Genomic DNA, 25,183 nt, shown 5'->3' on the forward strand with positions numbered 1-25,183 from the left:
AATAAATCTGAGAAAGAATAATTTTAGAGACTCGGAAAACATCGCTGGGAAAAAAATGACATTTGAGCCAGACTCTGAACAATGAAACAGATTTAATAGGCAGAGATAAGCAAAATGTCATCTCAAATGGGGGAAATGGTAGCTGAAAAGGACGTTTGCCAAAATAGGGCCACGGCCCACTCAACCAATGAACAAGTAAAAATAAGTCGCCTTGAACCTGGCCACTAGGTCACATAAGATGTAACACATATGCCACATGAAACTGCTGTGTCCTCATGCAGAAGGAAAATCAGTAGAAAACAGACTGTCACAAGCAAAGTGGCATTAAGCATAACAATAGCTACCGTGCCCCTTACCATGTGCTGAAATGATCTATCCTGCACAATCATAGGCATGTGTCATCAGCCCCGTTTGGCGATGATGAGGACACTGAGGTTAGGCATGGGTGAGTTGCTCTGCCAAAGACACACACCAGATTTGGAAACCTACTGTACAGCAGATCCGACATGCCTGTCTGTCTTCAAAATCCAAAGACTATTTCTTAGGCTTCCCTGTACCAGCGAATGGACGTAGGGAGAATTCAATCCCCTATACCACTGCAAACCTGTATTCATAGCATTTGTCTTGTCCTGGGTCCCACCGTGAAAGTTTTCCAGGGAGGGGGCACCAGGCTTTAGTACCACCTCCCAGGGAGCTAAGACGTAACTAAAATGCAAAATGGAACAAGAAGCCATCCAAAGAAGTTATTTTGATTTCATTCTGACAGACTGTTGTTTGGGAAGAATTAATCTCTCAACCCTGCCAACAAAAATAACATAGCTAAAAAATAGAAGCTTTCCTCTAATGTATCCAACTCACCAGTTAGATGGTCTCAGGAAGATGCTTTCAGCAGTGCTAAGCAAGCCAAAGACAGAGGGATGCTCTTTTACGTGTTCAGAGTAAATAGGTCTTGGGAAATCTTTTAAAGGTGACCTGTGTTTTTTATGCTGCACACTCAGTGGAATATGCCCAATCAGCAATTTCAGTACCTTCGGGCGATTGTCAAATGATCAAACCCTTGTCCCTCTTACTGCTTCTCACGAACTTGGAGAACAGTGATTTTGCTTATTCATGTAGGGATGTCAGAGGCCAGAAACTGAAGCTTAGTGCTAATAAAAGAGACAGAAGTCTGTTTTATACTGAAAATAACATTTTTTAAAAAACCCTTTTCCTTGGGCTTCCAGACAATGCAAATCTCAAAAGAATGTAACATTTAAAACATTTGTATGGCCTGCTGACAGGCAGATTGACCAAATATCTTTGTTCAGGAGTTTCAAGAGGTAGTAGGTTAACAGAGTTGTGGAGGTTTTTTAACTTGAAAAGAGTTAAAAAAAATTGCAAAATATGTCTCATAAAACATTCCTAGAACAATAAGAAGAAAAAAGGGAGGGAGAAATAAAAAATCCAGACAGAACATTGCTACACACAGAGTTCTAGAATCCACAGCCTCCCGATTTGGGGATTTAATCCCAGCGGCAAGATTTAAAAAGCTATTAAGTGAAATGTTGTCTAGGATTTGTTTCAAAATAATATGGGGGAGGGGTAATAGATGGAACAAGATTGGCCATGAATGGCAAATTGTTGAAGTTAGAGACAGATACTTAGCCTTTCATTATACTATTATTCTGCTTCTTCTTTTTATTTAATGTTTAAAACTGTCCTTAATAATAAGTGGGTTTTTTTTTGAAGAGTCTATTTTAACAATGAAGCAACACCGAAAGTTAATCCGGGCAGGCCTCTTCCATTTGCATTCGTGACACACAGAGCTGTGCCCTCCACGACTGAAACGCCACCTCCAAGAAGAAGTTGATGTAGTCTCTAATCACTACTATAGGGCCCATAGGGGCAGAGATTTGTCACGCCCCAGTTCCTAGAATAGGGCCTCACTCTTAGTAGACAAGCAACATATATTTTTTAATTAAAAAAAAAATGAATCAATTAGTCAATGAATATCTCCTGAAAGGCAGAAGAATCAGAGCCTGTGTGAACAAGTTTTAAACTCAGTGTAAAGCAAAGCTTTCTAAAGAAACAGTGTGGACATGGATTGGGCTGTCTCAGAGCTGTCCCCTCTGCGTAGACTGTCTCTGTAGGCCCCACCCTTTCTGTTCGCCCCACTTACTACTTGAGCACTAGTTCAGACAGGAAGCCATTCCCTATCCACTCTCTTACCAGCCCATTACCTGGGAGGACAGAGAGCACCTCCCTTCACAGAGTCCTGAATGTATTTCTGTCTCTAATATTTACCATGTTGCTTCTGTTCACAAATTTGTTTGTCATGGGACCTAGTCAACAATAACTGATTAGTTACTGGAAAGAGTTAAGTTCCTTGTTGATAGGTTGGTTTTGTAAAGGCTGGATGGACACTTATTAGGGATACTATAGAGGAGGAACTGGCATCATTCATTTAGTCATTCGTCAAGTATTTATTGAGCACCCATTGTATGCCAGGTATACAGATGTCTGGGTAAGGATTAGCAGACAGAGTCATGGGTAGCATTTGAATGATTTGGGTGAAGCAAGAGGAAGAAAAAAGCACTGGTAACAGAAGAAACTCATGGAAGATTATACTAAATATCTTTTAAGATTTCTTTACATCTAAACCAACCTAGAATTTCAACCTGTTACAATATTTACTGCAGACTAAAACTCAGAGTTGGGACAGAGCCCATGACAGCACATTAGGACCTGAAAATACGTACTTCTGAATTGACCTTGGGCTGGCTTGCTTTCTTTGTCTTTATTGTATGCGATAATTTGAACTGTGTAATTCTGGTCTGGCATAAGACCTTGAATAATCGCTTTAGTTGCAGTGTTCTGGAGAGTCAATTGATTGACTTTTCCACCTATAATAAAACAAAAAGATAAATCAATTCTAAAAAGCCAGTTAACCGTGTACACTAAGAGATGTTACTAACAAGCATTCAAGCTTGTAAAAGGTGAAGACATTTAAATATATATCATGGTATATATGTACACTTAATTTTAATATACTTTTCATTTTCATTCTCAGTTGTACTTTTTGCATTAGACAACTTAAACACAGTTTTCCAAATAAGATACAAACGCATTCACAAAGCCCCCTCGTCATAACCTCCTATCACTTTTCTCTACCTCAGAAAACCATGGTACTGGATTAGAAGACAGGAAGCCGTCAACGTTCTTCAAGCAAAGAATTTCACTGAAATGTGAAGTGAAAGATATGGGCAGATTAAATGTAATTATCTGCACTGGAATTTTTCTTATGGACTTTCTTACATGAGTCAAGGTATCTTTGAAAGATTAGCAATTTAATTATCTTTAAATCTCAGCATCACCGGCTCAGGATGTTGAAGGAACCACTCATTACCTGGCTACTTAAACATTAGCTTAGTTCATGAAAAGATCTCAAACCCTCGTTATCTCTCCATCAAATTAGACTGACAGCCAAGGCTTTCCTAAAAATGGTATTGATTAAAAACTTAGTCTTGTACACAAAATTCCAAATATACTTTTCTTCTCTAATTTTTGGCAGTGTTTACTGTGTCTGAGGAAAGGGGAATTAATTTAAAGCATCTGCCTCTCTAGAAGGAACAGCAAAAAGGATCTGAAACTTTCTGGTTTAATAAAACATAACACAGTTTACAATACATTTTAATCATATTCTAATAAAATGAATGGCCTTAAGTCTGAAATTTGATGCCACTGTCATCCATGCCTCCCGCTACAAGGCAGAACTGAGCTTTTCTCTTGCCAAAACCCATTTTGCTCAATGCATTTGTGTCCAAGATGTTAAATCTGATTTCATGAACTTTTATCAATTAAAATTCATGTACAACAAAAGAATTTCCTGAGAAAACTGTGTATTCAAATTCTTCTCTGAGAGGCATAGAGAGTATTATTTTAAAGACTTTGAGAATCCTGCAATTTTAAAAAAGATGTAAACCCTGTTTAGAAAAGCACTTCTCAAATTTATTCGACCATTAAACTATTTGGTTGTATAATAGCTATTAGCATCCTGCAGAATGCCATGGAATACACTTTAGGAAAAATTGGTATCAACAATACTTTGAGCGTGTCATGGAGTGCTAAAACATCTATAACCATTTTATGACTAGATGTACTTACTACTCTTTTTTTCCTCTATTTATTTTATGTTTAATTAAGTAAATACCAGAGTGTCAAGACTGTCTTATTTGATTGGGCCACTGCAGGAAGGACATAGGGTCACTGGGGAAAATAAACCCAGGACTTATGAAAAAAATAATTTGCTTTCATCCTCAGTTTGTATTTTGTCACTAGAAGTGTGTGAGCAAGAGTTGGAGGATCTACAATATCCCTATGTTTCCTCTTTGCGGTAATTCAAATCTGGTATTACCAGCAATTAATTAGGAAAGGTTAAAACACTGATGACCTGGAAGAAAAATTTACCTTTCAAGATAGGACATGAGAAATTTTCAGGCGTACAATATATTAGCAATTTCTATTTTGATCTTTAGAGTCACAGTAATGTTTAAGAATCTTTTAAATTTCCCCGAATGGCTTTCTTTAGAAAACAAACTGTATTTTTAAAAGTCAGGGATACTTCAAAATTGGGCCATGTTCCAAAAAGAAAACTCTGAACCAAACAGTTCAAGAATAAAATATTGCTTTCTACAAGTGAGTCACTTCTGCAGGCCAACACGGGGAGAGTTGGCATGTGGTGGCACTAAACCAGAGGCATTCTAAGGAGCCTATGTAGAATATGTGTTAATGAAAGAAGGTTTCTTTCTGTGACAGAGCAAGAAGCCAGGTGTTCTATCTGCTTGTTTTGTTTGAGATTTTTAAATCAACTATTAGGTAAGAGGGCCACACTTAGGAACAATAGAGCATCTGTTTGCATGATTAAATTAGTTGAGTAAGCTCTCCAACTGAAAGGAATCCTCCTCCATATAACCATCTTTATAACCAATAAAGAGAAAAATTGTTATATTTATATAAACACACCTAGATTATACACATTTGCTATTATTAAGTATACACAGTTGTCCCTCGCCATATCACGATTCACTTTTCACGGTCTCACTGTATCACGGATCTTTAAATTGTATATATCTAATTTTGTATCATGGATTTTTTGCTATATTGCAGGAGTTTGCAGTATATAGATATTTCTATATATTTATTATTTTAATTATTTTTGTGGTAAAATAAGTATTTTCTAGCTTAAAAATATTGAAATGTAAAAAAAATTAATTAAAACATATTAAAAAAACATTACTGTATATTCACTGGTGAGTACCCATATCGAATTTTATATGTTAAAATTACATAAATTTAAGAGTGTAGAAAGTGTTTAAGAGCATAGGAAGTGTTTATAAGAGTGTGGGAAAGGTTAATAACAGTGCGGGAAAGGTTTATAAGAGTGTGGGGAGGTTTATAAAGCCTAAGGTCACTACTTTGCGGATTTTTGTCTATCACGGGGAGGGGGTTCTGGAACCTAGCCCCCGCGATAGACGAAGGACCACTGTTTTATGTACTATGTGAAAATGGATCTTAGAAGAAATGAGACCTGACAGAGATCCTAAAGAGTATCTTTTTTTATATAACTACTTCACCTTCCTGATCAACAAATTTGTTTAACTTTCCTTTTCCAGCTTTAATTTATCACTTATTTTTACCATATCTACTTCGCTTATATAATTTGAATGTATAATTGCTGAACAATATCCTATTGCGTTACCTAATTCCAATGTAGTCAGCCAGTCACAGCAGCTGACCATCCAGATGTATGGTATTTTTGTAAAGTGTCATTAAATGAAAAGCATTCACCCTATATTGAGACAGAAGTAAGAATTTTTGATAGCCTGGAAATTTCACCTGAGCAGAGAATTATGGTGAACCTAGTGGTCATTCTTTTGACTTTGGGGACATTATTTCCTTAATTAGAAGGTAAGATTTCAAGCTCAAATATTAAATTAATTAAAAAAAAACCTTTCAGATGATTTGAAAGCAGCATTTAGCACTACACAGTTTTAGTTACCTATGCGTAAATATTGCTAGTGAAAATACAGTGGATGGTTTTTACCTGAAGCTGGAGACACAAGAAGTTTGTATCCACCAAATTTCCCTCTTGGAGCCTTCCATGAAATCTGTATACTGTCATGAGATAAGACATTATATCTTAACCGTGTGGGTGGAGCCACTGAAAAGGAGAAACAAACAATGATTAAATGTTGATACATTTAAGCTACCATTTGCTAAATTGAAAAGTCACCGTAATCAAATGCACAAGATCTTTTCAGTCTCAAAATGTGTTCTTTTGACAACCCTATTAATGAATTAATCCATTTGTAAAATATCACAAACCTGTTCCATTTGTTCCTGAAGAGATGAGTATTTGCCAAACAGTACTGACCTAATAACAAAGACGTATGAATTTAACACTCTAGTTCAGTGGTTCTCAAAATTTTGAAGTCAGGGCACATTTAAAATCCTACAAATAATTGTAGGCACACTATATACAAATTTCTGAGAAATATGTTATAATAATTAACTCAAATATTAAAGAAAAAAATATAATGTTTAAGCATGCTTTTATGGTAATTAAATGAAATAAATATGACAAAATTAAATTTAAAACATTAAAGAACATTTTTATGTTACTTTTTTGAGTTATGCTTTTAGAATTCTTAAAAAAGGGTTAAAAAATAGACAAAAAAGTTATCTTTTTATATATATAGATACATTCTTAGTAAGATTTAGTAAATTCAGTAGGTCCCAGCGCAAACGTGTTAAGTTTTTTCATTCTTGTGTTTATGAGAAACGTGAGTCTGATGTGTCCTAGTGATTTCTTCAATGTTTAGGCTTATATTTGAAAGGCAAACTCTCATTTCCTCATCAATACATTGAAGAATTCCTCTCTTTTTACTCTTAATCGTGTTGAGTGCAGAAAACCCCCACCATACATATCATCTTGACTTTATACCAAACCAAGGATAGAAGAAACTTGCCTCCAGTCTTTCTGGGGAACATGGGGGGTAGTGTAAACAATCCAGCTCCACAGTTTAACAGTCTTTTGCAACGTAATCAGGCAAGTGAGGTGGGGGATTGGGAAGACTGTCAGCTTAAAGCAGCCAATTTTCCACCTCTGTCCCCCAAAAATCTAAACTCCAAAAACCCTGTTGGTTTTTTGTTCCCCAACAGGCACATATTTCTCTGGAATACCATAGGGCACACCTGGAGATCTTCTAGGGTGCACCAGTGTGCCCTGGTGCACACTTTGAGAACCACTGCTCTAGTTTAATAATCAAAGCCAATATCATAAAATGATTCCAATATGTTACAAGGATGAATTTTTCTTCTTGGAACATGTGAGCTTTAATAATCAACTCTAGTGGGACCTGTTTTATGCCTTTAGGTATTTCACTTTAGCAATCCAATATTTGTTATAATAAGATCATTTAAGAAGGCTATTACAGACATATTATAGTCATAAGATCTTCATGTAAAAACATTTGAGAAAAAGATGGTAAAGAACTAAAATAACAAAGACCAAATACAAGATAATGATGTTTTATAAACTTTGTTTTATTCTTCAAGTGTAGCTGATTTATACCTTTCAGAACGATACAAAGCACATAGTCATGAATCACCCTGGTATATTTACTCTTCTCTGACAGTTCACAAAAGGGGTAGATCTATATTACTTTTGTGCAAGTTATTCAAACTATAAAATGTGTTTTTGGAACTCTATTTTCATGTTGCCAAATTTCACAAGAAATTCTGTAGTTTGGACATTGGTTTGATTCCCATTTCTGTCACTTATTAGATAAACAACCCTGAGCATGTGACTGTTTCTTCCAAAGCCTTTTTTTTTTAAAGGTGACAGCAATACTTTCTTCCCAGGATAGATGACATTAAACAGGATAATGACTATGTCACATTAAACTAGATGGTCAATAAATGTTGGCTCGCTTTCCTCGTTATATTATTATCTCCTATCTCCATTTTATACATAGGAAATCAAGGAGAAGCTAAGAGACTTCCCCAAGTTCACATTCTAGAGAACAACAACCTCTGACCCCAAATGAAATGTTCTGTTTCTTTGATAGGAGTCCTATATTAAGAAGTCACTCTTGCCTGACCAGGCCATGGCACAGTGGATAGAGTGTCGGCCTGGGATGCTAACAACCCAGGTTCAAAACTTCAAAACTCATGATCACCGGCTTGAGCATGGGTTCATCTAACTTGAGTGTGGGTTCACCAGATTGAATATGGGGTTGCTGGCTTCAGTCCAAGGTCACTGGCTTGAGCAGGGGGTCATTGGCTTGGCTGGAGACCTCCAGTTAAATGCACATATGAGAAAGCAATCAATGAACAACTAAAGTGCTGCAACTATGAGTTGATGCTCCTCATTTCTCTCCCTGTCTGTCCTTCTCTCTCTTTCTGCCCCCTCACTAAAAAAATAAATAAATAAATAATAGCCGTGGCTGGTTGGCTCAGTGGTAGAGTGTTGGCCTGGCATGCAGGAGCCCTGGGTTCGTTTCCCGGCCAGGGCACACAGGAGAAGTGCCCATCTGCTTCTCCACCCCTCCCCCTCTCCTTCCTCTCTGTCTCTCTCTTCCCCTCCGCAGCCAAGGCTCCACTGGAGCAAAGTTGGCCCGGGCACTGAGGATGGCTCTGTGGCCTCTGCCTCAGGCGCTAGAATGGCCCTGGTTGCAACAGAGCGATGCCCCAGATGGGCAGAGCATTGCCCCCTGGTGGGCATGCTGGGTGGATCCCAGTCAGGCGCATGCGGGAGTCTGTCTCACTGTCTGACTGCCTCCCCGTTTCCAACTTAAGAAAAATACACACACACACACACACACACACACACACACACACACACACACACACACAAAGTCACCCTTCACTGAGCTAGATGAATGAGTAATTTACTCCCCTACAAACAATCCACTCATCTGAAATCAGTCAGCATTGAAAGACACAATCTTAAGAGTAGCATTCTCTTTCTCATTGCCTTTTTCGAACATTCAATAGAAAATGCTAGCAGCCATGCAGAACAAACACATTAGTTTCCCATTCTCAATTTGACATGAATGAAAGGGTTTCCATGTCTCTGGAGTTTGGGAAAGTACGGATTCATTGTAAAAACTATGACTTTGAAATAGAAAAGGAAGGTGGCTAACGTGAACATTTGGATGAATAGAGAAACTAGACCTATTTTCCTTTGTCTGAACTCGGGCAGCAACAAAATTAAGAGTAAGAATTTAAAATATTTAAACAACATATCCAGTTCTGGAGCCAAATCAGGGCTGATAGATAGCAGTGGCCAAGCTTATCGCAAAGTTTTGCCTGGATGCACTGATGAGAGAAAGCTGGCGTGCCTGGGAGCCAACACAGGGAGGGGGGAAGGACCACAGGCAGAATGGAGGCTTCAGCGGACGCAGTTCCGAGGGGGTCGGTCAACTCCGTCAGCACCCCAGGTGTTGACATCTCAAGGAGGGCAAAGAAGTTAACAACAGTCGGGATTCCTAGGTTAAAGATTAGAAACCTTTATAGCATTTCTACCCAGGCTTCTGTGCTTAACTGTGGTCTGAGTGCTGAGCCTGCAGCTTACAGGCGATAGCTAACCTTCAGAACCTGCAGGAGAATAGAATGACCATGCCCGAACAAGACCCCGCTCAGACAACATGATGCGGCCCCAGAATCCGGCCCCGGAATCCACGATGGCACTGGCTTCCACGGAACGACTCAAGGAAATGGATTGGGAAGCAAATACTTCATCAATATTCAAATCCATCAACATTCAACTCTTCCAACAATTTACCAACAATTCGTAGAACTTCCATTACCATTATAACTGCTAGCAAATAGCAATACCACATGGTATTGCTCTTTATCAATGGATCACATCTATCGCCTATGTAAGCATAAAGGCTCTCATAATCATTAAAAGAAAATCTTGGTTAGACTCGAAGGTCACATTTCCTTTAGGTTCCGGCCTTTAGGGTAAAAACACTGAAAAGAGGAAATGCTTGTTAAGAAAGAAAGAGGCATAAGGTCCCAGTTATGATCCTGAAAGTTAGCCCTTTTTTTTCCAGTACAGAAGGTTCTGGGGCTCATGCCAAAGCCAGGGCAGCGAGATTGACAGGCAGAAACACTGTAAGCTCACTGGAGAAATACCTGTTCTTATCTCATGGAACAAAAACTTGTGCATATTTAATACCAGACCCATGGTTTTTCTTCGTGTGAGCCCAGCTTTTCTATACATATACTTAACTTCCAGTAATAATTATAAATACTTGCATGAACTTGACTCACAGTTAATTTGTGTCAGTTAAAATCCTAAGCTTTTAAAAAAGATGAAAATCAAGCGTGAAGCTTGATGTCTGGCCCACACCAAGAACCAAGAGCAAGCTAATAAATTCATGCTTTGTGAAGTCAGGCTTCCTGGTGGGAGTGGGCCAAATACAATATATGCAATTCATCCCCAAGGGGGAGCGAAGGGGAAGACCAGGGAGGGTCCATTCGCTGTCTTCCCCTCTGTGCAGGATCAGGATTGTTCCTGGAAGGATGGCGGTATTTTTGTTTCATGTTGTGCTATTTCACTTTTTTTAAGGGGAGATTTTTCTTTAAACGCCCAAGAATTTTACTGCAATCACGCTTATAGAAATCAGATCTTGTGTACAGAAAAGGAATGTTTATGAGATTCCAATTGAAGCATCACTCTTATCAGGTACTCTGGAAATTTTATTTCACAATATGACTATTTATTAAAGGGCTAATTTTCTGCCCTCCCTCCTTTCCTTCCTTCCGAGCTTCCTTTCCTCCTTCCTTCCTTTCTTTAACTTTAAATCAACTCAACTGAACTCTTGCTGTTATGATGTGTGACTACCTATGCAACAGTTTGCCTTAATTTCTGGAAACACAACTTTTTGCCCAGAAACACTGGAATGGAGATCTCTGTTCTCCACTCCTGATAATCACCTCCCCTCTTCCTTTCTGAAGCACCTTGGTTTCCTGCCAAGGAGCAACACGCCCTCCCCACTGCATGGGGCCTTGGCTATGCTATCAATCAGCCAGCCTCCCCTGGCTCGGGAATGGGAGCTCAGGCCAGCTCTTCCAAGAATCTGCCCAATGATGGGAGGATGGAAAATAGGTCCAGTTCATTCCAAGCCATGCTCTAAAATAAAAGAAAATGGTTACTTCTAGAAACTATATCCAGGATGTTCCCAGGTGCCTATCCTTTTCAAAACTTAATTATTTAACTTTCACTTGAATGTCATGAGCTACTTTATTAGCTACACAAATATACTTTTTGCTTAAAGTGACCAGAGGAAGTTTCCATTATTTGGCAGCAAAAATCTCTGACCGATAGAGAGGAAAGAACACTGGGCACTGAGAGTGATTTCCCTTCAAACCAGTTTAAGGCGCTCTGTCAATGGAACCGTCTATTCAATGTAAGCAAAAGACCTTGAAATAAATAGCAGGGAAGTATTTAGCTAACTCTTACAAGTTATCTAAAATAAAAACAAGCCCAAACAAACAACAATAACAAAAAATCCTTAGCTTTTTATCTCAGTCATTTTTTAATTACATACATTGCCTGAATATTCCATAAATAGAAGAAATTAATATTTGTGAGAAAAGAACTGAAGGACAGGCAGAGAGTGGGGTTCTTTTTATCTCGCTGAGAACCTAACAAGTTATCATTTCACAATCCATTATAAAGATGCTGAAAACAGAAGGAAAATATTCTCAACTTCCAAACGTGTTTGACTACTACCAACAGCAAATAGAATGTGTAAATATGCTAACAAAGAGGTCTTTATAAGGTTCAATCTAGCCCTGATGCAAAGTCGCCAATTTTATGTGCTTTGAGGTTTTTAAATGACAGTTACTTTAACTTCGGTGGTTCTTTCTTGTAACCACCCAAAACAAACATTGCTAGAACCAAGTACTACAGATTGACGATGAAATTCTGAGAAAGTATTGGTGCCACCATTCTGTCATGCTATACACATTTTTCTTCTTCCAACCAACACATTATTTTTTCTGTGTTTCAGTTTATTTAACGGCTTGTCTTGAAAAGAAGATGCTGGACTAATTCAGGTATAAATATTGAGCCAGTGTGGGTTCACATTCTCTGTCTAGAGAGGGAAAGTACTTCACAAAGAACTACCTGGAAACACTAAATGGTAAAGCATAATTGGTGAATTAGCAATTTAAGAGGGGAAGGTTAATTTCCAGCATACCTTTTAATACTTACTGACTGCATTAGTTCTCTATTGCTGCTATAACAAATTATTGCAAAGTGGCTTAAAATAATAAAAATGTATGATCTTACAGTTCTGGGGGGTCAAGAGTCTGAAATGGGTCCTACTGGTCAAATCAAGGTGTAGGTAGGGTTGCAAAGAATAAAGTTTTATTTAGCTTGTGTCCTAAACCTGACACATAGTACGTGCTCCATACTATTTAAAGTTGATTTAAAACAGAAGTTGGCTAGCAATGTCTATCTGGTAGACAGCATCCATGAAAAGTACCCCAGAAGAGCTGTGTGATCAGTGACTCCTTAAATGACTCTTTCTGAATTAAAATAGACTGAAGTAGCAAGGACCTGTAGATGGTATTCCATAGTTTAGAAGGTGCGTTACCTAGGGTTTCTATGATCATTTCTCTAGTTGCCACAGCTGACACCATTCTTTCACCGATGTGAATAAGGTGAGCAGAATTTGCCCAATTAATCCCTTTGTGTTGCATGAAGTCTTGGAAATATGGTCATTAACTCCAAGTATTTTAACACTATTTGAGGATCCAGAGAGTCAAGTTCCCTTCCTTTCCAAACAAGTGTGCCTCACTTGAAGGAACCAGGGTGTGGTTCTGGCATTTGATTTGTTTTATAACCTTAAATTCCAAACATAATACATTAACATTCCTAAAACAATGTTATCACATTTAGACTTCCTTGCTCAGCTGATGAATGTCTGTTTCAGCACCACCATTTCTGTTTCGACAGGATTACCTCGTTTCTCTAATAATGTCACTTTGAGGATTTATATATATTTATATTAATGCACTTACTTTGGAGTTCAGCACACTTTTTCTGTAAAGAGCCACATCATAAATATTTTAGGCTCTGTGGACTTTATAGTGTTTGTCATGACTACTCAACTCTGTTGTTGCTGTGAAGTCACAGGTATATATAAACAAATAAGCATGACTGAGTCCCAATAAAACTTTATTTACAAAAGCAAGCCCTTAGGTGGTAGTTTGCCAACTATTGACACACTTTATAAAATTGACTGGAAATCAAAAACAAATATGTGGATTCAAAATACAAATATTAGATTTCAAAAACCAAGTTCAATGAAAACAAAGCTAGAAAGGGTTCAAACGGCGTATCAGCAGCTCCTGTCAGACACTTAGTAAACTTTACGCAATGCACTCTGTTTTTACAAAAGGAGCAAAATTCAGTACCAAGTATGAAGAGATAGTAAGATTTTGTAGACACTCTAACAAAGTATGACTGGGTTACATATGCATGTTATAGCTCTTATTAACAGAACTGATTATATAACATGCAAATTTGATGTTACTCATTAAATTTGCACAGCCTGAAAAGCAGCTACTGAAAAGAATCAAGTTAAGAATGAGCTGTTTTACTAATTGCCACAAAATTCCTATGCTCAGTCAGTGGTGAGGTCGTAACCCTCATCAAAGTCGTGCCACATTTCTACAGTGCAAATAGTTGCAATAGTGAGTAAAACCGACATATAACTGCAGACAAATGCTATTGAACCAGTGAAGCATTCTTAGAGTAAAATGAAAAAAAAAAAAAAAAGGATGATCAGAACCAAGACAACTGGAGTCCCAGAACCTAATGAATTATCTCAAAGTCTTCTATTACCTTGACACTGGACGATGGTACAAAAGTAAGCAATTGCCAACACAGCTGGAAACAGCCAGTACTGCATCGTGCACCAAAAAGTCTTCATTCGATTTCTTGTCTCTCACATGCAATGCAGCACCAGACCTGGAAACCGAGGACACAGGGATATTTTAAGAAGGCTGTATATAAAGTAGTTAGATGTAGTCGTCTAGGACACACAAACAAACCAACATGGATTAGTAATGCCAGGAAGTAATTCATTCCTTAGGGTATCATACACTTCACTCTAAAGTAAAAACCACTCAAAGATATTTGAAAAGGCATCTTTTCCAAATGGAGAGAATCATCTGAAATATTTGGGAGAGAGGTTCAACAGGTACTCTGTGACTTTTTTGGAAGACATGAATTAAACAGTGAATTAGCCAAATGGGTAAATTCCAAAAGTTTACCTAAAATAAATATTATAATCAGACAATCACAATTTCCTTATCAGTAAAATTTTGGATGAATCACAGGAAAAATGCTACTCAGCTCCTCCAGTATTTTTCACATACAGTTAAAAGTCATATATTGGAAACAGTACTTAATGCCAGTAGTAAATCAGTACTGAGCTTTTATATCACTGCGCTGAGTAATCCCTAATCTTTTCCTATAACACTTTTTTCTCAAAACTGTGAATCTAAAACTCTCCCAAGTTGTCCTTTTTCATTAGAATACTAATAAAAGAAGAGCTACAAGGAAGAGAGAGATCAAAAAGGAAGGCGGGGAAGGGAGAGGAAGGGAGGGGAAGGGAGAAGGGGGTAAATGTTTGGTATTAATTTTAAAGGCCAATCTACAAACTGTTGACTACAATTCTATTACAAGCCATTAGAGAGTCCTTTCCTTGGAGATTAAACTATCTCAAACATTTACCCTGAGTATATTTTTTTATTCATATATTCATTCACGTATTCCTTACTATTGTGCCACAAAAGTTCTTCAGAGAATTTAATAAGAAATAAATACAATATATAAGGTAGAGTTGCCAGATTTAAGATATAAAAATGCATGAATCCCAGTTAAATTTTAATTTCAGGTAAGTAGCAGTAATTTTTTAAGTATGTCTCATGCAATATTTGAGATACTAAATACTAAAAATATTATCATTGTTTATCTAAAATTCAAATTTAAGTGGGTGGCCAGGGAAGTCTAGAATCAGGGACAACTGGTAAGAAAATAGTACAGTGTTAAGTTAAATGAGCAGAGAAAATAGATTTGGTTCTGGTAGTGGAGGTGACCATGAATTTGGTACAGAATTTATTATGAACTAGCAGTCCAAGAAAGAAGGAAGCATGCTAAGTATGAAATTTGACTATAGTACTAGATTAAATTTTAAAACAGTTTTCTGGAGATGCATAGCTTTTCCGGATACTAAGAGCTGAGTAGACTTTTGCCCATGGTTCATCCAGAAAAGGTCCCTGTGCTTTATCCAGCGTAACATTGATTGAGCCCTTACTATGTGTGAAGATTACTGTATGCACTTTACGCAAACATAAATTCCTTTAAGCCCCATGGCAATCCTTTGAAGTAGGTATAATTTTAATAGCAAATTACAGATGAGGAAAGTGGGGCAAACAGAAGTTCCCCAAGTCACATAGCTTCTGAGGTCAGGATCCAAGATTATAACCCTCAGAGATGTAACGATCAGGCCTGGTGGAAGCATCTTAGGAAAACGTTTTGGTAGTATCATGCTTCCTCCCACTCTCTTTTCATTGTAAAACATCTTTTCTTGCTCTGATTACCAAAATAATGTTTTAATTGTGCAACATTAGAAAAGACAAGAAAGCACACCAGAGTGTGCACTTTTTTTGATATCTATTTTTCCCTTACTGAAGTGCAAATACTTTCTGATGATAGTAAGTGTGCTGTTACAAGATATATGGCAGTGGCACTATTTATTATTCATATTTATTTGGAAATTTAGTTGATTTCCAAAAATTCCCAATACATGTAACAGTAGTGAACATCTTATTTATATCTTCTTAAAAGCATGACTATTGAATTCTTTTGGCTAAATTCCCAATTGTGGACCTGCTAGGTAAAACAAATGTGTGCCTTAAGGTTTTTAGAACATATTTACATAATGCCCTATACAAAATTACACTTCTTTTCAGTTCTACCAGCATCTTATACAAGTACCACATCAAAGGATGGATGGAGGCTTAACTTGGGGTGGTGAACACACAATACAGTGTACAGAGGATGTGTTGTTTAACTGTGCACCTGAAACCTATATTATTTTATTAACCAGTGTCACCCCAATAAAGTCAATTTTAAAATGCCTAGAATTTATTTATTATAGATATATGTTTGTTGTAGCAAAAATAAAATAAATACAGATCAATTCAAGTTACCTATTTGCAAAAATTAAAAATACAGTCAATGCAGGACTCATAAAAACTGGATATTAATTCTCCTTAAGGAACAAGTTTGTGAGAGTACTATCCTAGGTGACACTTATCCCCAAATATGGGTTTTTTTAAAATTATTATCACTATGGTACTTTTAAGCCATATTAAATTTATCCAGTATTTTCTATTTCTATTTACTATTATCACTTGAAAAGCTTTGTTACATCCACATAAAATCCGTGTCATTACTGTAGCTTTGGATTGTATCTAGTGGAGTGTGAACTATCTCCTACTTGCAAGGGCTGGGAGGATGCTGAAACCTGCATGATTTTAAAAACAATCCATGTTGTGTGTTCAATCCCAATTATTTTTTAAATTGCTACCACATTACTTCTCTCAGTCCTGGCTGCTGTTCTGTAGAGGGAATCTAGTCTGACCCATTCTGTGAAACGACATATATAACCCAGTGAGGCACATGTCAGCCAGGCTTTAGGTTGGAGCCATCCCAGGATAATATATTTCCAACAATCTTGTTTCCATCCTTTCAGTCTGGAGAGCATCATTGAGTGGATGTTGGGTCCCGTAAGAGTCTGATTCCTCTAAGATTCTGTGAATGGAATGGGTGGGAGGATTCGTACAGCCTTCAGGTGATAGCTATAGGTGCTAAAGCTCTGGTGACCTCCTTGAATGAGTTTCCTAATTTTAAAGTCCAGCCTGTGCCATTCTTGGGGGCACCTGAGACCTGGCCTTGCTGGTGATAACCACACAGGGCGATGCAGCTCAGTGACCATCGCTGGGTGAAGAAGTGTGACCCAGTGAAGATCACTGGGTCAGACCCACTGTAGAGTTGAGTCAAGGCTAGATCCTGAGTTCTTCCTTTTCTATGTAAAACCATAATTATCCTCCTTTCCACTCTTCCTCTAGTTCCTCCCAGGCTGTTCGCTGTCCTTGAGATAGGATTCTTGGTGACACTTGCTCATCATGACCCAGTCCAGGGCCACATGGGTGCTCCTCTTCAGGGAATGTTGGAAACACGGGAGATGACTTCCTGCTGGGAACACTTTGTTTCACAAAGGCTTTCAGGCAGTCATTGGAAAATGATTATTCACTCCCGAAATCCCAAACACGATCTTCTCCGTGTTTGACTCTAACACGGGGTGATAGGTTCTGCTGCTGGTGCTGAGGTCATGAGCACGTCTAGATCATCACTGGCGCAAGCAACTGCTTCCTGAGCACTGTCAGTAATTAATTCCTTGGTGACCCTGTGAAAGGCCAGCGCACTGGAGGGGGCACTGACCAGGACCACTTTAGCTGCCTCCCGTCAGGCCTCAGCTCTACTTAAGCAGCACCACAAGTTGCCACAACAGTGTCCCCCTGGGAGGGTGTCCCATAAGTCACAAAGGGAGATTTGTGAGATGGCATTAACTTATAGACCACCCCAACTTTTCTTGGAAAAGCCATTCTTTGCTGCTTTTTGCTTTCCCAACATTTCAGTAACATCGATACAACATTCAAGGGTTTCGAGATGACAGTGTCTCAAGGATTCCAATGTTCTATCCATCATGGATCTGTTGCTGCAAACCTTGAACTGAGTGATTCATCTCTCAATTCTTGCAGTCTTGGTCTATGCACTGCATTACCAAAGAATCCCTTTAAACCTGCCAATCAGACGTTTCCCAGAGTCTAGAGCTCCCTAAGAGGATCCACTTCCCAGGCTCACTCATCTTTGAGGTTGCCACATTGTATGGTTTTTATAAATTGTTGCCTGTCTATAGGTAATTTTTGGATCTACATTAATAACCAAAATTGACTAACAGTTTTCTTTAAAGGTTTTGGTGGCAAGATTATTCCAGCCTCTTAAAATAATTTAGAAATCTTTCCATATTTCACTGCTTTGTAATTATTTAGGTAGCATGAGAATGACGTCTTCAATGAAGACCTATGAATAATTAGATTGAGAAAATCATATGGGCATATTTTTCTTCTTTGCAACTTTATTGAGATATAATTGACATACAACAAACTGCACGTGAAGTATACAATTTGGTAAATTCTGCCATATGTAAACACTTTTAACATAATTCCTTTTTGAGGCTAATCCTGCACAATTTTTTACTCTTTTCTTTCTGTTTATAGATATACATACATTGTCTACTTCTTGGTTCTAGCCTGGATATTTTCCCATAAAGTTGTTTTTTCATTTTTCTTTTCAAATATAGTTGCAGAGTTGTGTAACTTCTCAACTTAAAACATATCATTTCTGATTGTAGCTCTATTATCAATATTAAATTGATGTATTTCTGACTTCTCTTTTTTTCTAGGATTGATAAACTATCTTTTTATACAAATTGTACTTTTTGAGAATTTTTTTAGTTTGTCAATATTATTTTTTCTGATTTATTTCTATACTTATAGTAATTGCTTTCTTTTTCCTTTTCTGCCTTTTTTCCCACTTTTGTTGTTGTTCTTTGTGATTTTTATTGAATCCTTAATTAATGTAATATTATTTTTCTTTTTTTGTGGGGGGAGAGACAGACAGGGACAGACTGGAAGGGAGAGAGATGAGAAGCATCATCTCATAGTTGCGGCACCTTAGTTATTCATTGATTCCTTTCTCATATGTGCCTTGGCTGGGGGGCTCCAGTCGAGCCAATGACCCCTTGTTCAAGCCAGCGACCTTTGGGCTAAAGCCAGTCACCATGGGTCATGTCTATGATCCCACGCTCAAACCGGCAACCCTGCACTCAAGCTGGTGAGCCCATGCTCAAGCCGGTGACTTCAGGGTTTCAAACCTGGATCCTCAGTGTCCCAGGCTGACACTTTATCCACTGCACCACTGCTTGGTCACGTAATATAATATTATTCTTTATTTGAGACCATTAATTTTCCTCTGAATATGCTTTCCAGCATCATATAAGCATTAATTTCCTTCTTAGCCCAAGAGTTATTTCAATGAGTGTAGCAAAGCATAATTTTACAAAGCCTCAATGAAATGCTACTCAGGCATTTCAGCCTCTGAAATTCTGGTTTTATTCTAGAGGAGAAGAATAAATAGTGTTTCTTTAAAGCAATCACTCTTCTGTGTTTCCAACTAAAGAGAGAAGCAAGATAAGTGATCAACATAAGCACTAATATAAGTACTCACGTTAAGATCTTATAATAAAAAATGTAAAATGTACTCATTTGTGTTTAGGGGTCCCCTAAGACTATACTTTCAGGGATCATTTCTATAGTTTGTGTTTAGGGGTCCCCTCCCAGCCTACCATAGTTCCAAAATGCTCGTTACTAAAGAACGTTTCCTTGATTTAAGACATTTACTGGGAGCTCCTTAAAATCCCCAAGGGAACTGGAAAGACATTAAGTGATATATACATGGTATTTTAGCCTGGATTAATTTAGTACAAATTAGTAAACCAACCATTTATCAGGGCACAGAGGAAATGAGACAAATGATGAGTCACCTTTGATGGCAAGGCCTTGGGCCATGTAGAACCCTCACCGGAGGCAGGTGGAATGAGAGTAAGTCATTTCCTCAAAGGGCTGTGAGCAATCCTTACGTAGAGGGAAGGCGTGAATACAGAGGATTTGCAGGCTGCAGCCCTATGACCACTATGACATCAGTAAATCTGCCGGTCACCCAGACAGCTGCCCATGACACCCAGAGAAAACTACAGCAGCAGAATCACACCCACAAGTCAAACAAAATGTTCTTCCTTAGATTTTGTTCTCGAAACATGATAACCATAGGTTTGAATCAGAACAAGACAAAAAGAAGGAGAGGGAAGGAAACAGGCATTTGCATTTTTGTCCTGAACTTGAAGCGTAGAGGAGTTTAAGCAGATATCGCGTGATAGTACGTTAACATAGGAGAAAAAGTCCTTCGACAAGCCAGAATCCTATATAGCCCGTCACTGTCCTCATCAAAGCCCTGCAGTCTTTATGTCCCAGTGTTTTGAAGCAATACTTAACATGCTGCAGTGGGGGTTAATCCACATTTCACATCATTTAAATAAATAAATAAATAAATAATCGTTATCCTAGAGACTCAGCCTTTTTTTTTTTTTGACAAGTAGGTATTATTTATTGTCGCCATAGCTTATCTTTAAATTCTTCCCTTTTTATGTTGTTTATTTAAAATTAGGATGAGTAATCCCATATTGGGAGAAGTAGAATTTTAGTTTTCCCAAGGTTGTCTGCCAAGTCTCCAAATTTTTGGACCATGAAATAGGGGCAAAACACTAAAGTAAAATCCCAATTTCTATTCAAATGCATGACATCGTTTAGCCTCGACCAAAATGTCAAGGCCTAATTTGTTGAAACTTTGCCCAAAAGCCTGTACAAAACAAATAACTCTGGTTTAATTTTGTGTGTGTGTGTGTGTGTGTGTGTGTGTGTGTGTGTGTGTGTGTGTTTTGTTTCTGGTTTAAAACATCATGATAAAAATGGCTACTTAGCTCTGAGTTCAGAAGGTATAAACCAATTTGGGTAAAGTTGAAAATGTTTAGTACACGTTTTCTCAAAACACTGTCACAATTTTGTAATCAGTAATTTAAAACCCCTAATTTGGGTGAATTTGCCCTTCCTCTACTTCAGACGTTTGTTTATTATTTAATCTCATTTGTGCAGTTAAATTTAACAAGGAGCCCTGAGTGCAGCTCATTTTATCAAATTTCCTTATAATATTTATTCTAAAGCTTTTGTAAACCATCCATACACACACAGACTTACATACATATACACACTCAAACCTTGGATAATGTTCTATTCAATAAGTGCTGATGTACAAAAAACCCATAAACTTAAAACAAAATTGTAGCTAGCCATCTGGCATACAAAGCCCTGAGAGATGACTTAGAGCACGATTTTTATTCCAGCAATCGCTGATTGAAACCAATCACTACTATAGAACCAAAGCTCTACTTGGTACTAAAGAAGATACAAATGTTCATACTTTATGATCCCTGCCTTTAGTCAGCTCACCTACAATTTTTTTCAAAAGGAAGAAGGCAAGCAAAAATGTTGCAAAGTTAAATGAAGTAAGTAGGAAATAGAGCAAAAACTTAGCACAAACTGGCAGTATACACAGAAAACGGGAGTTAGAAGACAGTTCTGCCAACAATTTGCTAACTGGTTTAACCATTCTATGTCTGGGTTTCTTTATCAAAAAAATGCGCAAAGGAACATCTACATAATAGAATGACTGTGATCATGTTAATAACGTACTTAGAACGCAGATAACTTTCAAAATGTTCTAACTTAGTAGCATGTTTGCAGTGGGTTGAAAGAATGCAAAGGAAAAGGGAATGACAATAAGCAACATGCTCGCTTCTTGAGTAGATGCTAAGGAAGGAAGGAATCGAGACGTCTCTATCTCTACCATCATAGGCAGGTTGTGGGACTAATCTGGCATAAAGCTGTAGGCAAAAACTGAAGACACAGCCTGACCTGTGGTGGCGCTGTGGGGAAAGTGTTGACCTGGAATGCCAAGGTCACCAGTCCCGGGTTTGCCTGGTCAAGGTACATACAGGAGTTGAGACTTCCTGCTTCTCCCCTCCCCCCTTCTCTCTCTCTCTCTCTCTCTCTCTCTCTCTCTCTCTCTCTCTGTCTCTCTCTCTCTCCTCTCTAAAATGAATAAAATTTTTAAAAAGTTTTTAAAAACCTAAGATCCAGATGACAGGCATGAGATTCTAAATACATTCCTATTCGTTTTTATCATTTTCTAGATGACAGCTTTATATTGGCTCAAAACAATCAACCATATGAAGTTGTGGAAGCTTTGACTTAAGAGCAAGTCATAGACTTAGAAAAAGACTGAGCTGTTCTAGTTAACAAGTTCATGCAAAGATCTGAAAAAAAAAAAAAAGAAGAACGTTTAAGCACGTTTTAACTAAGCCTAGGAAAATAAGGATCGGAGGCACATGTGGATGTCTGCAAATATTTGAAGCACTTTCATGTGGAATACAACATAAGATTATTTGTCCAGCTGCTGTAAATAGAACTTGGATCAATGGACTGACCCACCAAAAAGTGAGTGTGAATATAAAAAGACTCTAACACTTTGAAGAGGTTCTTCTCTCTTACTAGAAGTTCTGAAGCAGAAGTGGGTTAAGCTACACCCATATAAGATATGTTATCAAGGGATTTCTGAATTTATGGGCAGGTGAACTGTACAAAATGACCTCTAAGATGTCTTCCCCAACTCGACATTGTTAAAATTTTAATATCCACTTTGTAGAAAGAGAATTTTATATTCAATTGATGAGCTAGGTCATACAGATGTGTAGATAAGAGGTCTAATGTATCAGCCTAGCGTGTTGACATGGCTTAGCATTCCTTATGTCTTCACTCTAATGAAATATCACCCTCTTCACATCCAGAATAATCAAATGGGTTTTCAGGATTAGCTAATGGGGTCGTTCTACTTAAAAAATAAGCCCTATAGCCCTGGCCATTTGGCTCAGTAGTAAGAGCATCGGCCTGGTGTACAGATGTCCCAGTGTTTGATTCCTGGTGAGGGCACACTGGAGAAGTGCCCACCTGCTTCTCTACCTCTCTCCCTTTTGCTTCTCTCTCTCTCTCTCTCTCTCTTTCTCTCTCTCTCTCTCCCCCTCTCTCTCTGTTTTTCTTCCCTCCTGCAACCCTGGTTCAACTGGAGCAAATTGGCCCCAGGCACTGAGGATAGCTCCCTGGCCTCTGAATCAGGTGCTAGAAAATGGCTCCAGTTGCAATAGAGTAAGGGCCCCAGATGGGTAGAGCATCTCCCCCTAGTGGGCATGCTGGGTGGATCCTGGTTGGGCTCATGCAGAAGTCTGTCTCTCTGCCTCCCCGCTTCTCACTTCAGAAAAATACAAAAAAAAAAACTTAGTGAGAGGAAGGGAGACAGAGACAGACTTCCACATGTGCCCGACCGCGATCCACCCGGCACGCCCACTAGGGGGTGACGCTCTGCCCATCTGGAGCATGCTCTGTTGCAACCGGAGCCATTCTAGTGCTTGAGGCGGAGGTTATGGAGCCATCCTCAGAGCCCAGGCCAACTTTTCTCCAATGGAGCCTTGGCTGCAGGAGGGGAAGAAAGATATAGAGAGAAAGGAGAGGGGGGGAAGAGTGGAGAAGCAGATGGGCGCTTCTCCTGTGTGCCCTGGCCAGGAATCGAACCCAGGACTCCTGAACGCCAGGCCGACACTCTACCACTGAGCCAACCAGCCAGGGCCTCTCACTAATATTTTTTTTTTACTTTTCAGCTAAACTAACAATGTGCTTAGTAACATATCTGATTCACATCCTGGTGCCATTTTATCTCATCAGGGGAAAGGAACAGCTTGTGGATGGGCACCACCCAGCCGCTGAAAACTTGAGCAGCACTGGTCCAGATCCCTCACTGGCCAGACACCTCCGATGGACGACATCTGTCCCTTACCTCTGCGCCTCTCCAGCTAACTTCATGGCCTCACTGGCTATGTTTATCTTCCTGGCCTTGCGTACTGTAAGACATCCAGATGGACAGTCTAACTCATAATCAAAAAGATCCAAAGTGCATAACAGGCAATCAGTATATACTGATGGAGTTAATAGTCAATCACTGAATAATCAGGGGTGATGTGTACAATTCACAGTTAATGCACTGCATAATTTGCACTTGGCCAATGGGGAGTGATGCTTGAAATCGGCAGATGTGCTCTCAGAGTCGTATGCCAAGGTATGTTATCCAGAGGAAGGGGTGCTGTTTTCTTCTCCCAAAGGCCCAGAAAAACCACCTTTCTCTAAATCGCAGAAAGGCAGACCCTATGGAGGTTAAGCAAAGCCCTGGGAATTACTCAAATGCAAGGGATCTGACCGCAAACCAGCCTAAGCAATGCAGCTGCTGTTTTAAACTAGGTGCCTCAGCTCTACACATAGAAGGGCTGAACTATCTCAAAAGTATGGCAAATTGAGTGACAGCTCCTCCACTCAGGAATATTCCATTACCTGGCTTGTCTTTCCTCTCTCTTCTTTTAAGGATTGACATTGCTCCTAGGACAAAGACATGGGGAATTGTTTTTTTTTTTTTAAATATACTATACTAAAATCTACACCAGTGGTAGTCAACCTGGTCCCTACCTACCGCCCACTAGTGGGCGTCCCAGCTTTCATGGTGGGCGGTAGCAGAGCAACCAAAGTATAAATAAAAAGATAGATTTAACTATAGTAAATTGTTTTATAAAGATTTATTCTGCCAAACTTAGCGAAAATCCGACATAAAGTACTTGGTAAGTAATTATTATTATATGTTTTAACTTGCTGTAACTCTGCTTTATAAATTTTATAAAGTAAAGTTACTTCCCTACTTTATAAATCACCATTACTGTGGAACTGGTGGGCGGTTAGAAAATTTTACTTCTAACAGAGATACAAAAGTGGGCGGTAGGTATGAAAAGGTTGACTACCCCTGCTCTACACCTATAAGCAGTATAACGGTAGTCACAGCTCAGCAAAGACCTCCCACCCACCCCAGGGGCTTCCCTGGTCTTCCAAGTCTGGGTCAGATGCTCCTCCTGTACTGTAATTGGCTATGTGCACATCTGCCTCCCAAGGTGTGTTCTTCACCACTGACCACTGCACAGGCAGGAGGCAGGACTGGGAAGCAGAGGAAGAATGGAAGCAACACAAGCCTGCAGTGGAGCGTTGGCTTTGGATATCAATTCAATGAGCTCCTCGCTACCAAGTCAGACAGGAAACCACCCAGGAGCAGATCGTTACCCAATACAGGATTCCCTGACTTTCCCTAGTTACGGACATCCTGGGACACTTGGACGGATTCAGCAAGGCCCAGCCTCTCTCCGGATCCATTTTGATAAACAACTCTGATCATTTCTCGGGTCGGGGTGGGGAGAAGAAACCAAGCATTATTCCCTAAAATTCAGAGTCA

The 25,183-nt window shown here is 38.8% G+C and overlaps 1 protein-coding gene and 1 pseudogene across 3 annotated transcripts in view; one reads left to right on the forward strand and one right to left on the reverse strand.

Moving 5' to 3' along the window:
* COL14A1 (collagen type XIV alpha 1 chain) overlaps nucleotides 1–25,183 on the reverse strand; it is a 210,668-nt gene that overhangs the window by 181,455 nt on the left and 4,030 nt on the right. For all 3 annotated transcript variants that reach the window (XM_066265751.1, XM_066265750.1, XM_066265752.1), the window contains exons 2-4: nucleotides 13,907–14,032; nucleotides 6,083–6,199; nucleotides 2,739–2,882 (exon numbers count right to left, since the gene is read on the reverse strand). In XM_066265751.1, coding sequence (XP_066121848.1) covers nucleotides 2,739–2,882; nucleotides 6,083–6,199; nucleotides 13,907–13,994 — 349 coding nt within the window. In that variant the 5' untranslated portion in view covers nucleotides 13,995–14,032. The remainder of the gene's footprint in view (nucleotides 1–2,738; nucleotides 2,883–6,082; nucleotides 6,200–13,906; nucleotides 14,033–25,183) is intronic.
* LOC136332583 (small nucleolar RNA U3) lies at nucleotides 19,481–19,604 on the forward strand (annotated as a pseudogene).

This window comes from Saccopteryx bilineata, chromosome 3, assembly GCF_036850765.1.
Source record: "Saccopteryx bilineata isolate mSacBil1 chromosome 3, mSacBil1_pri_phased_curated, whole genome shotgun sequence".
NCBI lineage: Eukaryota > Metazoa > Chordata > Mammalia > Chiroptera > Emballonuridae > Saccopteryx > Saccopteryx bilineata.